Source organism: Myotis yumanensis, unplaced genomic scaffold (assembly GCF_028538775.1).
Source record: "Myotis yumanensis isolate MYYU_CA2020_CCGP unplaced genomic scaffold, mMyoYum1.0.hap1 SCAF_1, whole genome shotgun sequence".
In the NCBI taxonomy this organism is placed as follows: Eukaryota; Metazoa; Chordata; class Mammalia; order Chiroptera; family Vespertilionidae; genus Myotis; species Myotis yumanensis.
In genome coordinates, this window is record NW_027223752.1 from 186,860,099 (window position 1) to 186,878,665 (window position 18,567).

Consider the following 18,567-nt stretch of genomic DNA (forward strand, 5'->3'; position numbering starts at 1 on the left):
TTCCTCTCTGAAATCAATAAAAATATAAAAAAAAGGAAATTCAACAACTTTTACAATTTTCTACAGACTTAAAGCTTACCAGGTTAGCTTATAAATGTTAAACAGAAAATTCTTTGATGTCAGATGTATTTGCTTATAATGTGCATATTTTCACATAGTAACTAGTTTTCAGGGAGCTATGTTAATGTATTTTGGCTGTCTTGAATATGCAGAATTCTTCATAAGATGCATTTAATATAAAAGCTTTTAGTTATTTTGTCAGACATTGTGGTCGACACACCCTATGGTGATCCCCAGTGAGTTATATCCTTGTAAAACCCCTTCACCTTGATTGTGATTTGCTTCTAACCAACAGATGCAAAGGTGATAGAATGTTAGTACCATGATTATGTTACACTAGAGGGCCGGTGCACAAAATCGTGCAGGGGGTGGGTCCCCTAAGCCCAGCCTGAACCCTCTCCAATCCAGGTCATCCCTCTCACATCCTGGACTGCTGGCTCCTAATCACTCTCCTGCCTGCCTGCCTGGTCATGCCTAACTGCCCCCCCTTGTTGGCCTGATCACCCCTCACTGCCTCTGTTGCTGGCCTGATAGCCCCTAACTGCCCCCTGCTGCCAGCCAGGTTGCCCCCAACTGCCCCCCTCTGCTGGCCTGGTCACCCCCAACTGCCCCCCTCCGCCGGCCTGGTTGCCCCACGCAGCCTGCTGTTCAGTCATTTGGTCGTCCCTCACTAACCCTGCTGCAGTCCTGGTTGCCCCACACAGACTGCTTGTTCAGTTGTTTGGTCGTCCCTCACTAACCCCCTTGCCACAGGCAGCCATCTTGTGAGGGCATGATGGTTAATTTGCATATTACCTCTTTATTATATAGGATTATATAATATTTAGCAGATTGGAGTGAGAGGGATTCCTTTGCTGGCCTTGAAGAAGTGAGCAGCCATGTTGAGGACATTCCATACACAGTTGGGTTCTTTTTAAATTTGAGTTTTAGGGATTACTTTTCTAAATAAACATTTTTATAATGATAAAATATATATAACATAAAATTTGCAATTTTGACAATTTTTAACTCTTATAGTTCAGTATTATTAAGTATATCTACACTGTTTTGCAACTATCACCACCACGTATCTCCAGAAATTTTTCAACTTCTCAAATTGGAAGTCTGTATGCATTAAATAATAACTCCTCTTCCTCCCCTCCTTCCAGGCTCTGGCAACCACCATTCTGCTTGATGTTTGCATAAATCTTACTATTCTAGGTATCTCATCTAAGTGGAATCACATAATATTTGTCCTCTTGTGACTGCCTTATTTCACTTAGTTGGAACTATTAGTTAAATATTTAACTTAATAGTATTTTAAAATTAGGTAAAATATATACATGGTTCCAAAGTCAAATTTGTAAAACAAGTTTTATTCAGAGAGGTCCAGTTTTTATTCCTGTCCCCATCTTTACCACAGGCAACCATTGGAATGTTTTTGATTTATCCTTTCCTTGCACACCTCCAGCACTTGTTTTTTTTTTTTTTTTATACTATAAGCAAACAAATAAATATATTTGTATTTATTCCCTCTTCCTTAAATGGTTGCATATGTAAATAAGTAACAGTATACCATACAGACTTTATCTTATTTTTTTCATTTATTAATACATTATGGATATCATTACTTATCATTATATAGAGATAGAAGTTCTCAGTCGAATTCATCTTTACAGCTCTTAACTCATAATTCCTAACTGATTTGAAAGCTGCAATACTAACAATGTTTAGGAATACAGTTAGAGGTTACATACCATATACTTTCCTAATACTTGCTGAAAATCGGCAGCAATGACATTTGAAGGAGAAAAATGTTCTTGTGACATCAAAGGATTTTTCAGAAAAATATCACTAACCTGGGGAAATGAATGGAAATATTTAAACTATATAGGTAATTTCAACTGGATAATTGCAGAGTTAATGTTTATATGAAGCCAAGTCTGGCAGAAACCTGAAATAAAAGAAACTAGGACATTTCAAGATTTGGTGGCAGGGTGTCTTTTCTATTTAAAGATACAGTATTCATGAAAACTGCTTGCCCAGGCTTCTCTACTGCTGAGTATAGATTACAACCTCATACTGAGAGATCCTTGATTTTTTGGTATATTTGAGGACTTGAGGGGAAGAACAGATGTTTACCTCTGGCAAACAGGGAAATAGGGAGTCCATTATATTTTCTAAATACGCACTTATTTTCCCCTCCTCCTCCTATCTTCAAAATCCACTCAATGATTAAAAAACAATCCCAACTAAAAGTCATGATTCTACCTTTCAAAACTTATAGAGTTGTTACAGGACACTTCTAAGTTTCAAGAAGAAATTCTGATAATTGTTTGTACTAAAAGCTGTATTCCCCAGAGGTAGTGGTAAAAATAATATGGTTAGCAATTTTGTGTCATCTGGTTTTGGAAAGGTAGTAAAGTTGGGATGTTTTGTCATAATGGCAGAGAGAAAAAAATTAGAGTATAGTAAATTAAATGGCTAACAGTGTTTAGCATCAAGACTCTAACAATTGTCTAGGTGTAACTGTCACTGTAGAGTGACAATATTAGGTCTTATATCATTTGATTCTATTTTTGAGTATAGTTTGAGCTGTGTTAAAGCAAGTTGGTACACTATACAAATAAAATATATGCATGGTTTATATATATAATTATCTATACATTAAATAAATATGCTATTGAGAAAGTATTTTAAATATTAGTAAAACTTCATTTCTTTCTTATTTTTAAAAAAATATATTTTATTGATTTTTCACAGAGAAGAAGGGAGAGGGACAGAGAGCTAGAAACATCGATGAGAGAGAAACATCGATCAGCTGCCTCCTGCACACTCCCCACTGGGGATGTGCCCACAACCAAGGTACATGCCCTCGACCAGAATCGAACCTGGGACCCTTGAGTCCGCAGGCCGATGGTCCATCCACTGAGCAAAACCAGTTTGGGCTCTTTCTTATTTTTAAAGAACAAAATAAAGACAGATTTTTTAAATTTAAATTCTTTATTGTTGAAAATATTACGTATGTCTCCTTTTTTACCCCATTGACTTCTCCCTGGCTGCTCCCACCCCCCAGCACATGCTCTCACCCCCCTACTGTCTGTGTCCATTAGTTATACAAGTCCTTTGGTTGACCTCTTACCCACCGGCCTCTCACTCTCCCCTCCCTTCCCTCTGAGGTTTGATGGTCTGTTCAATGCTTCTATGTCTCTGGATCTATTTTTGTTCATCAGTTTATGTTGTTCATTATATTCCACAAATGAGTGAGATCATGTGATACTCATCCTTCTCTGACTGCCTTATTTTGCTTTGCATAATGGTCTCCAGTTCCATCCATGCTGTTGCAGATGGTAAGAGTTCCTTCTTTTTTACCACAGCGTAGTATTCCATTATGTAGATGTACCACAGTTTTTTAATCCATTCATCTGCTGATGGACACTTAGGCTGTTTCCAAATCTTAGCTAATGTAAATTGTGCTGCTATGAACATAGGGGTGCATATATCCTTTCTGATTGGTGTTTCTGATTTCTTGGGATTTAATCCTAGAAGTGGGATTACTGGGTCAAATGGGAGTTCCATTTTTAATTTTTTGAGGAAACTTCATACTGTTTTCCACAGTGGCTGCACCAGTCTGCATTCCCACCAGCAGTGCGAGATGGTTCCTTTTTCTCCGCATCCTCTCCAGCATTTGTCATTTGTTGATCTGTTGATGATAGCCATTCTGACAAGTGTGAGATGGTACCTCACTGTTGTTTTGATTTGCATCTCTCGGATGATTAGTGACTTTGAGCATGTTTTCATGTCTCTTGGCTTTCTGTTATGTCCTCTTTCGAGAAGTGTCTATTTAGGTCCTTTGTCCATTTTTTGATTGTATTGTTTATCTTCCTTTTGTTGTATGAGTTCCTACAAATTTTGGAGATTAAACCCTTATCAGAAGTCACATTGGCAAATGTGTTCTCCTATGCAGTGAGGACTTTCTTGTTATTTTGTTGATGGCTTCTTTTGTGACAGATCCTAATAGATCTGAGTAGACTGTCTTTGCAGATCTTCCTTCAGAGCCAGGGAAGTGTGGGAGCAGGAGACAAAGAGGGATGAGGGTAAGAAATCTCTGGAGGTCAGTAATGGCTCTGCTTTATAGACAGAGGAATGATCTGCTTTTGTTTAGTGACATAATTGCTCATAAACTATAAAATAGAGACCTCATAATTTCAGAAAAGGTAAAGGTCCTTAAGGTAGTATAACAAATTACTTACATTTTTAAGAAATGCAGATGGTGTTACAATATCCAATGCATTGTCTGAGGCACATAGGTAGATGATTCCATCAATGAAGAGACTGTGATAGACAAAGCTGTGAAAAGAATACATTCATTTACATGATAATATTAAAGAAATTAAGTATCTATGTAGCACATTTAATTTCATCTTTAAGTTCTCATTAATAGTATAAGAACTATCTATATAACTTTTAGAATCAGGATAATTAGAATATCTTTCATATATTTAAAAATTAAATTATATTAAATAAAAGCTAAAAAATTTGAAGATGTTTATTTATTTATTTAATATATTTTCTATTGATTTCAGAAAGAGAGAAGGAGGGAGATAAAAAAATTGATGATGAGAATCATTGATTGGCTGCCTCCTGCATGTCCCCTACTGGGGATTAAGCCCAAAGGAATCAAACCATGACCTCCTGGTTCATAGGTCAATACCACTGAGCCACACCAGCTGGGCTGAATATGTATTTAAAATAAATCAGAGAGAGAGAAACATCGATATGAGAGAGAACATTGATTGGTTGCCTCCTGCCCTGACCAGGGTTGGGAATCGAACCTACAACTGAGGTATGTGCCCTTGACTGGAACTGAATCTGGGATCCTTCAGTGTGCGGAGGTGCTGCTCTATCCACTGAGCCAAACTGGCGAGGGCATGGTACAAATATTTTTTTTAATATATTTTATTGATTTTTTACAGAGAGGAAGGAAGAGGGATAGAGAGTTAGAAACATCGATAAGAGAGAAGCATCGATCAGCTGCCTTCTGCACACTCCCTACTGGGGATGTGCCCGCAACCCAGGTACATGCCCTTGACTGGAATTGAACCTGGGACCCTTGAGTCCGCAGGCTGACGCTCTATCCATTGAACCAAACCGGCTAGGGCTACAAATATTTTTAATGATGATATTGACTGATACAAAAAATTCCCACTTGGAAAATGTTTTATTTTTAATACATTATGTATGATTTTATGTAAAGTTTAAAAGCAGGCAAAGTTAAACTAAAGTATTACGAATTAGGATAATGGCTTCCTTTGGAGCAGTGGAAGTGGTTAGGAAGAAGAATGAAGAGGGCTTCTGGGAAGCTGGAGATAGTCTGTTTCTTGACCTGGTGGTAACAGGAGTGTTTACTTGGTGATGATTCATCTAGCTATTCACTTAGGATTTGTGCTCTTTTTGTATGGATGTTTACAGCTTATCAAGAAAAGTTTTTAAAAATCTGTCACTTTTTTTTGGTTTCAGGACTTTTGTTATTGGCTCCATCACATTGATTACACCTTGAGCTTACACATTAATTTTCGTAGAATATTTTCATAGACATACTTTTCATATTGAGATATCTAATCTATGTGAAATTCAGTTTTTATAGAATAATATAAGGGATCTTACTTTTTCTTTGCCCAGATGGACTGTTATTTTACTAGTACTTGATTTTGCCTCTTGACCCAAAAAGTCCTAAAATATTTACTATCTCACCCTTGTTAGGTAAGGGTTAGAATGTAAACACTCTATTTCTATTTTACTCTTGGTTGCTCTAGAAATTCAACATGTATATGTAATTTAATTAAGTATACACTTAATAAAATAATCCAGCACAATATAAGAAACTATTAAAATTATTTAAAATTGAAAAATATTTTTATTTCTAAGTTGGGAGGAGTCTTTGCTGAAAAAGTTGCTAATTCTACCATCTCTCTGAAAGTTGTATATGTGATTTGAAGTAAATTGATAATTGCTATGAAAAGATTATTTTAAATTTTTCTTAGTATGTTATTACTGAGTAATATTCAGAAACCATCTTTAAATGTTAAAAACAAACAAACTTGAATATCTGATGTCCAGGATATGCTGTTAACTGACAAAAGCAAAGTAGAGAAAACCATGTATGATGTACTACCATTATCTATCATGCTCATATGCTACCAAGGAAAGTACAAATATATATTGTGTCTCATATAAAAAAGAAAAGAAAAAATGATAAACTAAAAACTTACTCAAAATGATTACCTACATAGGGAGAGAGAGAGAGTCAGTGTAGACAGGAAAGGAATGAAAATTAGACTTCTTAAAGGAAATGTATTTTGTATATTTGACTTTGGAACCATATAATTTTGCATAATTATAAAATGTTATTAAGTCAAATTTTGAATATAATCTTTAAAAACAAAAAACAAAATGAAAAAAGTGAAGCCAAATTTATATTGAGTAACCCAAGCAAGACATGATGGTAGTGTGGTTCCTATGATATTGGTGGAAGTTGTCAGATTCTGGATATATTTGGAAGGTAAAGTCAACAGAATTTGCTGATGGATTGGATTTGGATGTAAAAGAGACAAAAGTCAAGGATCATAAAGGTTTTAGGTCTGAGGAACTGGAAAGTGGAACACTGCAGGAGGAGGGCTGGTTTTAGACATAGGTTTGAGATGCTTATCAGACATCCAATAGAGATGTGGAATGGGCAGCTGGATACATCCATTTGGAGTTCAGGGAAGAGGCCCTCAAAAGATTCAAATTAGAATGTATATTGTAATTTACATTTAAGCATATCTTTTTTTAATAAAACCATTCCTGCTAATAAGTGAAAATAAAACTAGAATATCACTAATTTGCAAACCCCAATAAATTAATGGCTCTAGGGTGTAGACAATGAATATCAATGGCTGCTAGCATGTCAAAAGGAAGTATAAGCAGACAGTATGTACTATCCGATGAAAAAACATTTATAGTCTTCCCAAAAAACATTTATACTCTTGATCCAGCTGGTTAGAGCATGGTAAACTGCATTTTGAGTATGCAATCAGCAAACTCAGACTGTGGGAAACTCTATAGGTTCTTCAATAAATTGTAAGGATAGGACAGGAATAGAGGAAGAATATGTAGATTAAAGAAATTTAAATAACGCCAAATTAAAAAGTAGGCAGTATTGGGCTCTAATATCTGAGGTGTATATTTAGGTGCTGAAACAATGAAGAAACAGGATAAGTGGCTGCTATACTAGGTAAAAGTTGGAATGATGGGGAGAAGGAGGAAACTGTGCACAAACAGGACATACGGTGGGGAGTTTTGGGGGTAGTTGCAGTGTTCTATTTTTTTGGCATAGGTGGCAGTTGCAGTTGGTAGGGGAGTTCCCTTATAAAACTTCATGAAACTATATATTTGCTTGATGTGGTTTTTGTTTTCTTAAAAAAATCTTTTGACCCCCTTCACCCATTTCTCCCACTACCCGCCAACCCCTACATCTGGCAAACACTAACCTGTTCTCTGTATCTATCAACTTGTTCTTTGTTTTTGTTTTTAGAGTGGTCTTATTGAAGATATTTTAAAGTGGAAGTTTCCTTTTTTATTAATAAAATATTTTGGGTATACCAAAAACAGTATGGAGAATAAGGACAAGAACACTTGTAGACCCACCAATCTATTTAAAATGTTACAGATACAATTGATGTCCCCTGTATACCCTTCCTCAATTTAATTCTTCTCCCATCACTTTGCAAAGGTAAGCACTTTCATGAATTTGGTGCTTATCATTCCCATTCATAATTTTTTTTTTTAATATATTTTATTGATTTTTTACAGAGAGGAAGGGAGAGAGATAGAGAGTTAGAAACATCGATGAGAGAAACATCGATCAGCCGCCTCCTGCACATCTCCTACTGGGGATGTGCCCACAGCCCAGGTACATGCCCTTGACCGGAATCGAACCTGGGACCCTTCAGTCCGCAGGCCGACGCTCTACCCACTGAGCCAAACCGGTTTCGGCCCCATTCATAATTTTATGTTTTTACATATAGAAGGTCTTTTTGAAGGCTCAATCAAGAGTATGTACAACTAATTATTTTTTCCTCATGCCATTATCATTGGAATTATTAGCTAATAATTGTTAAAAAGTAGTTTCATTAGAATATACCTTACCTTCCCATTTGAATTGTGGTCTTTGGTTCAGCTCTAAGAAGCACTAGTCTAAGCACCGTTGCTACTGTTTCCTAAAAATAAGTTGTCAGCATTTACTTTGCAGAAGATTGCAGTGTTTTTCATTATTCTTCTCCTAAATTTACTTATTTTCTGATTAGTTTATTAAAGGACAACTGTTTACTAGGAGAACTAATGGGTGGTTATTCATAATTCATGGTAAGAGGCAAGTTATAAATATTAATATGAATATCCAGACTCATATGAATCTGAAGGAAATTTTTAAAATTACAGTGGGGCCTTGACTTACGAGTGTCCCGACTAACGAGTTTTTTGAGATACGAGCCGTCTCTCAGCCGATTTTTTGCTTTGAGTTGCGAGCTAAAATTCGGGTTATGAGCCAGCTTCAGATACCCCACCGCTAGTTGGCGCAGCGAACATCACAGTGAACACCACAACATCAGCCCAGCATCACGTATCATTGTAATGGTGAAAATTGATTTGACATATGAGTAATTTGAGTTACGAGCTCCATCACGGAACAAATTAAACTCGTAAGTCAAGGCTCCACTGTACTTAATATACATATCCTGTGTATATACATATAACTGTGCAAATATGGTTTGTACTAGATAATCAGTCTTATTTTTACAGTCACATCATCTACACTAATAAAAGAGAAACATGCAAATTAACTATCACTCTGTCACTCCACTACACCCACCAGCCAATCAGAGCAACTATGCAAATTAACCCAACAAAGGCGGTTAATTTGCATACACAGGCGCAGAGCGAAGACTGAAGACAGCTGAAGATGGTAGCAGCCACAGAGCTGGAGCGAGCAGGAGGCTTGGGTTGCTCCCGGCGATGGAGGAAGCCAAGCTTCCCACGGGCCCTGTACTCTGCTCAAGGAGGGGCTGGGGGACTGGGCTCTGCTCAAGGAGGGGCTGGGGGCCTGGATCGCAGGGGGCCTGGGTCGCCGGGGGCAACCCAGGCTTCCAGCTTGCCCTGGGCTCTGCTCAAGGAGTGGCTGGGGGCCTGGGTCGTCGGGGGCAACCCAGGCTTCCAGTCCGCTGGAGGAGCTGGGGAAAAAAAAGGAGGGGCTGGGAGCAGCTGGAGCGGAGAAGCCAAGCCTCGCTGCTGTGGGTGGACCAAAGGCCTGGGTCCCGGGTGCCGGAGGAAAACCGGTGCCGGCAGCCAGGGGAAGGAAGGCCTATTGTGTGAATCTTTGTGCAACGGGCCATTAGTACATATATATATGGCTTAAAGGCTGGGAAGCACTATCTAATCAAATATCTTTTCAGTGACTAAAACTATAAATGAAATGTTAATGGATTAAAAGTATTCAGCTCTTGTTCTCTGAATACCCTGTCTTTTGGTTAAGAAAAAAATTTTTATTCACTTATCTCTTTCTATCAAACAAATAATTGCTGAGATCTCTTATAGCTGTCTCTTTTTTAAAAAATATTTTTTTAATTGGTTTCAGAGAAGACGGGCGAGAGAGAGAGAGAGAGAGAGAGAGAGATAGGAACATCAGTGATGAGAGAGAATCATTGATCTGCTGCCTCCTGCACGCCTCACTCTGGGGATTGAGCCCGAAATCCAGGCATATGCCCTGATTGGAATCGAACCATGACCTCCTGGTTCATAGGTCGATGCTCAAACACAGCTACACTGGTTTCTTATAGGGCTCATTCTTTGGTTAAAATCTGTAGGATGTTACAATTATCCAGAATTCCTTAAGTCTCATTATTTTTCTTTAGAAGTGTAAAAGGAACCAAACCTGAAAGTTATTTACTCTTAATTAGCTTTTCCACTTTCACAAAATGACACTTGAAATAAAAACTTTTTGGGAAATAAAAACTTAAAGCTTATTATTATTTTTAATTTTTAAAAATTAATCTTCACCAAGGATATATTTTACTGATTTTAGAGAAAGAGAGAAATATTAAAACATTGATGTTTGAGATGAGAGAAATATCCATCAGTTGCCTCCCATACATATCTCCACCAGGGATTGAACTCACAACCTAGATATGTGCCCTGACTGGGAATCGAATAGCAACCTTTTGATTCACGGTACAAGACGACGATTTAACCAACTGAGCCACACCGGCCAGGGCTAAAGCTTATTATTAATGGGAGAGAGTAAAGCTTGAAATTTGTGGGATTGCCTGAAAAATCCAAGCAGTATTCTCTAAGAAAAGATTTCCAAAGAAACAAGAAAAATTAAGGGAGTACATAGACTTTCAGTTACTCTGTTATCATCACTGGGATATATTCCCCTAGCTTTCCGCATGTGTCTCATTTAGAGTAAATAATCAATGAAATAACAGAAAAATTTGAAACAAAGCAAATGGCAACATGAGGCAGTAAAAGAGTGATGACTGAGCTCTAGATATGTTTTTGTTATAAAAGTACTGCACGACTTAAGAAAGAGACTTGTCTGGGTTGTTTCTTTGTGTGAAGAATGAAGTGGGCAAGATCCTGTCCAACTCTAGGACCCTAAATAGCAATTGATTTGATCTCATGATTAAGCTGTAGCAGGTACTAATACTTTTCTAATGGTTATAAAATAGTTGTGACATTAATATTTGGCATTGAGAAAAGACATGGTAGAACTATTCTTTAAAGCACGTTGTCATTCCTTTCCTTCTCCCCGGTCAGCTTTTTGTACAGCAATCATTCTAAACCTTTAATCCTTTCTTCCAATTGCTCCACCTCTTCCAAATTTCTTACCTTCCTGCATGTTTCATAAAGAGAAGTCATTGGGCTTATGAACCCCTTCAACTTTCTGTCTCTCTCCCCTCTTAATTAGGCTTCAAGGAGGGATTGAGAAAAGTCTCAAAGCACATAAGAGGTTATACTGCTAAAAAGTGCAGACAAGTGGGTTCCAGGAGAGGGAAGAGGAGATAAAGTGAGACCCTGGTGAGACTGGAGAACAGATGAAGGTCAGGATAGCTGCAGCCCAAAAATATATGTGGGAAGAGGAGATAATCATGGAAAGTCCTACCAGGGAGGGCCTTGAATGACAGGCTAAGTGGTATGGGCTTTATTCTGTATGTAATCAGGTGCCACCAAATGATTTTAAGCAGGGAGTGACATGATCATGTTTGCTTTTAGCAACAACCACTTGAGCAGCAGTGTGGAGGCTGATTTTGAGAGGGACAAGGCTGAAGTCTGAGAGATCAGTTAGGAGGCACTTTAAAAAATATTATTTATTTATTTATGAGAGAGATGGAGAGAGTGAGAGAGGGGGAGAGAGAGATATTCTACCTATTTATGTATTCATTGGTTGATTCTTGTATATACCCTGATCGGATCAAACCCTCAACCTTGGTGTACTGGGATGATGCTCTAACCACCTGAGCTACAGGGCTAGGGCCAGGAGGCACTTTCAATAACCCTCGGTGACAAGAATTGAGGGCCTAGATGACAACATGGTTCAGAAACAAGGAAATGGATTCAAGACATATTCAGGGGACAGAACTAATTGAACTTGGTGACAAAGAACAAATGTGAAGGTGAAGAAGGAGGAAAAATTGAAGGCGACTCCCAGTTTCCAGCTTGAATGGCTCAGTAGAGCTGCTCAACAAGATTAGAAATACATGAGGAGGAATCAGGAGAGAATTAATTTAGTTCTTCTATTAGGCACTCTAACTGTGGAGAGAGATTACTTTGGAAGTGGGTCTGAGAGTGATCAAAGTAAAGGTGTTCTGTGTCTGAATGAATGTGTCAAGTTAAAAGAGGACTGGAGTTAGAACCCTGAGGAATATAGAGAGAGGGCATTCCTCGAATCCAAGGCTCACATCTCCACTGCCACACTGGATTCCACTCCTTTAGTCTTGCTCCACCAACAGCCCCTTGCTCTCTTATAGCTCCAGACTCTTCCCATTAGCCTACATACATGTGAAAGTTTTCTCTGTACTAAAAAATGAGGCCCCCTCCTGGACCATGCTTTTCTAGCTTTCACTGTATCTCATTCCCTTTCTAAATTCTTGAAAGAACAATCTAACTTCACTCTCTTTACTTCCTCATCTCCCATTTACCTGGCTTAAAGCAATCTGGCGTCTGCCTCTACCTCTACCACTTCTACCAAACTGCTAACTGTATGGTCAGCAATCATCTCCTAACTATAGAATTTAATGAACACCTTTTAGATCTTGTTCAACTTCTTTGGGGCATGAAAGTTTCTTGTAACTTTCTTTTCTTGGCTTTCAGGACACCACTGCTCTCACCCACTTCTACTATCTTCAACTGTTAGCCCTGACCCTCTGAGTGCTACATTGAACATTTTATCACTTAAAGCTTTTGGGGTTAGGTGGAGGAATAAATACACAAATCGATTGGCCATTTCCAATAGGCAACAAAATTCAACCTGTCCCAAATTGTACTCTCCTGCCCTGCGTTCCCTCTGACTCTCTCCTCCATAATCCTCCTCCTCCATCTGTAGTTTCTATATTGTTTACTGACACCTGAGGGGGAAAAAAAAGACAAATCATCACACTGTACACCTTAAACTCACAGTTATATGGCAATTCTATTTCAATAGAGCTAGGGGGAAAAAAAGAAAAAAATTAAGAAGCATCCTAGGCATGACTCCGTCACTAACTCCTGAGGATTAGTTTTACAAAGTGTTTCTTAGAATCTGCCACCTCCTTTCTATCTGCACTGTCATTGCCTTAGCTCTGGCCCTTAGATCGTCTACATAAACTGTAATAGTACCATCCTTACTGGTTCTCTCCCTTCCAACCCACCTTTGGATTGTAACCAAACCAAATGTACCAGAAGATATGTCAGATCATGCTATTCCTTTATATATTTAACTAGAGGCCCGATGCACGAAATTCATGCAAGAGTAGGCCTTCCTTCGCCCAGCTGCTGGCACCTGCTTCCCTCTGGCATCTGGAACCCAGGCTTCCCTCGCAGCCCCGGCTTTGTCCCGAAGGTCATCTGGAAGGACGTCCATTCTAATTAGCATATTACACTTTTATTATTATAGACTAGAGGCCTGGTGCACAAAAATTTGTGCACTGGGGGGGGGGGAGGTCCCTCAGCCCGGTCTGTGCCCTCTCACAGTCTGGGACCCCTCGGGAGATAACGACCTGCTGGCTTAGGACCACTCCCCGGGGGATTGGGCCTAAGATGGCAATCAGACATCCCTCTGGCAGCCCAGGAGCCCTCGAGGGATGTCCACTTGCCAGCAAGGAGCAGGCCTAGCTGCAGTTGGACATCCTTAGTGCTGCTGAGGAGGTGGGAGAGGCTCCCACCACCACCGCTGTACTGGCAGCCATCAGCCTGGCTTGTGGCTGAGCAGAGCACCCCTGTGGGAGTGCACTAACCACCAGGGGGCAGCTCCTGCATTGAGCGTCTGCCCCCTGGTGGTCAGTGTGTGTCATAGTGACCAGTCATTCCCAGTCTTTCTGCTGTTAGGGTCAGTTTGCATATTATCATTTTATTATATATTATTATGTCCCAGTTTCTCTAGGACAAAAAAAAGAAAAAAAAAAAAAAAGAAGAAGAAGATAGGCCCCTTCATTAACTATTCTCTGCTCACCTTTCTGATCGAATCTTTATTTCCTACATACTAGGGCCCTGGGCTCTACCTGGCCCCACTGAGGTTCTTGAGGTGGGCCGTTTCCTCTGCACGGAGTCCCTATTTCGCTTTCCTGTGCCGCTAAGAGAACTCTTACAAGGCTTCTAAGCCAAACACCCTACCATCACCTCTTCAGTGGTCGCAAGCAGCCACCCATCCTGAGTGTCACAGGAGCAGGCTGGACCTGCCCCCACTGGAATACTTCTCACACTGCAGGACTCCTGTATGCCGCCCTGGGACATAAAGGGACCTGCGCTCATCAAGGCGCAATTTCAGGTGCTATCTTTCTCTTCATTGCTGCGCCCCTCACCCCTTTAACCGGGGATTACACAGCTAATACATGTCCAATAAGTGCGTGTGGATCTGCGGTCATTTGTCCTCAGGGGAGAGAAAACCCGGAAGGGTTCTCCGGCATTGGACAGGGCTGCTGCTATCACCGCCAAAGGGGTCGCGTGCAGCACCACCCCTAACCCCTAGGCGGCGCCCGTGCGGCTCCGCAGTTCTGCAGCTCGAGAGGCTCCGGCCCGGGACTCCCCGCCGCGCAGGCCGCCGCGCACGGGGGCGGGGCCTCTCTTCCCCACTCGCCGCCCATTCGGGCCTCCCGGCAGCGCCGCCTCCCGAGGGGCGGGCCCGGCAGGCATCACCTTTCAAAACCAGAACGCGCCAAGGCGGAGGTGACGATAGGAGTACCTGATAGGAGCCGCCGGTCCAGGCCAGATCCGCCAGGATCACTCGGCCATTAGCAATGCAGCTGTAGGTGATCGTCATTGTGGGCGGGCCAGTGAAGGGCAGGTTCCAGCCAGACCCAACCGCCCGCGGTAGCCTCGGGGCGGAGACTGGGGCGGGGCTCTGGAGGGGGCGGTGTATGCGCAGGCGCGAGGAGCGGTTGATTGGCAGCGAGGGAGGCGGGGCCATTTCTTTCCGGGGCTGAGTCTGTGATGAGCTGGGGGGCGGGGGCAGGGGCCGAGGTTTGTGGAAAAACTAGCTTTGGGTGAGTGAAGCCCTTCTTTGTGGCCATCCTTAAAACCACTGTAGAGCCAGTTTACTTCACAGTGCCCACATACAGAGAATTCATTCACAATCTAACACATGTAAAAGATAGACCTTGTTTTAAAATAAAATTCATTAACAAGCATTGGTTGAACTCGCACGATGTGCTAAGTGCCTTAGGTTAGCAAGTATGCATTGCTGTAGGCCTCGGTGAGGAGGTCGTATTCTAGAAGTGGTTACAGAGGTACATGCAGATAAGTGCCAATCTCAAGTGATAAATATATGATGGAAAGATAAACTAAGTTGCAGAAGCTGGAGTGGAGGCAGTTACTCCTTGGGAGAGGGAACAAAGCTTTCAAAATCACTCTGGGACTTAGAGGATGGGTTGGAATTCTCTAAGTGGGGAGGAAAGCTAAGGCAGGCTGAGCAGAGGGAACAGCTCTTAAAGGTCTGAAGGAAGGCAAGGCTGGGGAATGGCTGTGAGTGAGTGGCAGAGGAAAGGCGTATGATAGGTGGGTGGGCAGGAGATGAGAGTGGTAGTAGTGGTGGAATGACTTTTGTTATCCTCGACCTTGAATTCCTGGGCAAGAATTTTTTCATTAGTATGGCATTGCGGAAGAGTGGAAAGAAATCAGATAAAACTTGGATTCAGATATAGACATTGCTATTTACTCTGTGCCTGGAATGTAACTTAACCTTTCTGAGACTCCGTATCCTAATCTATAAGATGAGGAGAGTTGTCAAGTTTAAATTAAGCAAATATGCAATTTCTTAGTATATAGGAGATAAGCAATTGCAATCCTTTTTGTGATAAATACATGAATGAAAATTACTTTATTGCTCCCAAATGGTATAACTTAAAAAAAAAAAAGCAATCTATGTCCTTCAGGGGTGCCTGGCAGGAGGTGAAGACAGGTAGTAATTGAGTTTATCTAACCCAGGGTGATCAAATTGGGTTTAACAAGCAAGCCACAAAACTGGTCTGAACTGTAGCTCTTGAGAATGATGCCTTCTTGAATCATCTATCCTTCTATATAAAGAAAATCTTGAATCAATGTATCTTATCAGCTTAGAGGGAATGCCTTGTGCTACAGGTGGGGTGGCTGAATTAAAAGCTCTGGTTACATTGCTAATATGTGAGAAAATGAAATATGTTAATTCGGAGGTAATGTGTTGGTATATTCTTGCTTACAGTAAAAATAAGCAGAACAAACTTGGTCGTATTGCAGTGCACCTTCTGTTTATTAAATAGTGGAGCAGAGAGTGGCTGGGCAATGAAATCATGAGCTGTGGTCATGATAACAAGCACCTGATAGTTGGAGAGGTATATATATATGGCACCTCCCTTGTCTCAGTTTCACCTTATCATTAAAACAATACTGTGTGTGGCCCTAACCGGTTTGGCTCAGTGGATAGAGCGCCGGCCTGCAGACTGAAGGGTCCCAGGTTCGATTCCGGTCAAGGGCATGTACCTGGGTTGCAGGCACATCCCCAGTAGGAGGTGTGTAGGAGGCAGCTGATCAACGTTTCTCTCTCATCAATGTTTCTAACTCTCTATCCCTCTTCCTTCCTCTCTGTAAAAAATCAATAAAAAATATATTAAAAAAATAAAAATAAATAAAAATTCTTAAAAAAATAAACAAAAACAAAACAACAAAAAAAATCAATCCTGAGTGGTGGGTGCACGTTTCACAATCCACAAATTCAGGCCTACACCAATGTAAGCTGTAATTTATAATATAACTCTTTCTTTCTTTGAGCCCCATTTTAAAAAATATTTTATTGATTTTTTTACAGAGAGGAAGGGAGAGGGATAGAGAGTTAGAAACATCGATGAGAGAGAAACATCAATCAGCTGCCTCCTGCACACTCCCTACTAGGGATGTGCCCGCAACCAAGGTACATGCCCTTGACCGGAATCGAACCTGGGACCCTTCAGTCCGCAGGCCGACGCTCTATCCACTGAGCCAAACCGGTTAGGGCTCTTTGAGCCCCATTTTACCTGATTTCTGAGGCTGAATCTAGTTAGTGTTGGGTTTCCTCAGTTAACTCAGGACCTCCCCTTCCCTTCCTTCTACATGGGGTGTGTGTGGGAACCTAGAGGAGGGGGAGATCTTCTGATTCATGACCTTCATCTCTCCAAGGAGGCAACTGCTGCTAATGTTTGTTATCTCTCTGTCTCCGATCACCAGTTACATACTCCACAAGGCCTCTTCAGGTGCTCTGGTTCTCTCTCAGCCACTTTTGTGGCCCTGTTGTGGGGGCAAGGAAACTTTCTGCTGCATTCTGAGGTGTTGGGAGCCTGGAGAGGCTCTGCCCCACACACCATGCTCCAGCCCTCCTGGTGTCCTGTCACTCTGTAGTCACATGGGGAGCGCCTCTTAGACCTTACCTCACCTGGGAAGCCAGCCCTTGAATCCCCAATTTACTGAGCATCTTCTCATCATTATAGTCTATCCACTTCACCTTCCAGTGGGACTCTGGCGAACTGGATTGCTTCCTTCGGACTCTCTGCCCTCCTTCAGCCTGTGGAAACTCCAGTAAGCCTAGTTGGGAACCTCCTACCACCCACGGCGTTCTTCCCAATTTATGGCGTCTATGTTGGCGTTTGCTGTCCATATACTCTCTCTTCAGGGAGTTTCCAAAATCTATTTTGAAACATTAAGAGCTGAGAATCTTTTTCTTCTTTCCCTGCCCTTTCGTTCTCCTCTGTCCTTCCTCTTCTTCCTCCATTTTCTTTGTTCTTAATTTTTATGCAAAAGGGATAACCGAGAATAAAAAGCACAGCAGGTAATACAAAACATCACAGGTATTTCCATCTTTCCTTTGATAGTTTGACAAAACCTGGAAGATGGAGCAGGTGAGAAGGTGGATCCCTGGGAAGGAGAAATCGGACATTTCACCATTTTCCATTTTAAAACAAGATTTTATTTTATTTTATTTTTAAAATATATTTCATTGATCCTTTACAGAGAGGAAGAGAGAGGGATAGAGAGTTAGAAACATCGATGAGAGAGAAACATTGATCAGCTGCCTCCTGCACACCCCCTACTGGGGATGTGCCCGCAACCAAGGTACATGCCCTTGACCGGAATCGAACCTGGGACCCTTCAGTCCGCAGGCCGGCGCTCTATCCACTGAGCCAAACCGGTTAGGGCTAAAACAAGATTTTAGACCTCATGACAACTTTCACTGATTTTACTGTCATTGCTTTTTAGAGATTAGCTTTTCAGAAAGAAAAGTCACTAATTTTTGAGTCATCCTATTTCTGAGGTCACTAGAGAGTTTGTCAATACTCCACAAGCTGCAAACTTTCAAGTACTCACTAATTCAGGATGTGCTTTATTAAGTATTGACATTCCCCTATAAATAAGTAAAAGTTGGCTTTTATAATGTTGTTTTCTCTGACTGTGGTGTATTTTTCAAATGTTTCCTCTGAAGCTTATTTTCTTTCATTTTTTTTAGTATCTATTCTTTTGCAGACATTTTTGCTTCTTACCTAGACAAACATGATTTTTTTATGATGATGTTGGACTTTATTGTCATTTTTGGCAAGGCTTCCTTTCCTAGCCTCAGATAAAAATATTCCCTTATTTTCTGTAAATATTCTGTTATTTTCTTTTCTTTTTCTTTTTTTTAATTAAATCTTTATTGTTCAGATTATTACATTAGTTACTCTTTTTTCCCACCATAACTCCCCTCTACCCAGTTCCCACCCCACCCTCCGCCCTCACTCCCCACCCACTGTCCTCATC

The 18,567-nt window shown here is 40.8% G+C and overlaps 1 protein-coding gene across 1 annotated transcript in view; it reads right to left on the bottom strand.

Annotated features, from left to right (window-relative positions):
- LOC139006742 (uncharacterized) overlaps positions 1-14,590 on the bottom strand; it is a 45,323-nt gene extending 30,733 nt beyond the window's left edge. The window contains exons 1-4 of the mRNA XM_070409343.1: positions 14,513-14,590; positions 8,230-8,300; positions 4,293-4,389; positions 1,797-1,898 (exon numbers count right to left, since the gene is read on the bottom strand). Of these exons, the coding sequence (XP_070265444.1) occupies positions 1,797-1,898; positions 4,293-4,389; positions 8,230-8,300; positions 14,513-14,590 (348 nt within the window). The remainder of the gene's footprint in view (positions 1-1,796; positions 1,899-4,292; positions 4,390-8,229; positions 8,301-14,512) is intronic.
- Between the last annotated feature and the right edge of the window lie 3,977 nt (positions 14,591-18,567).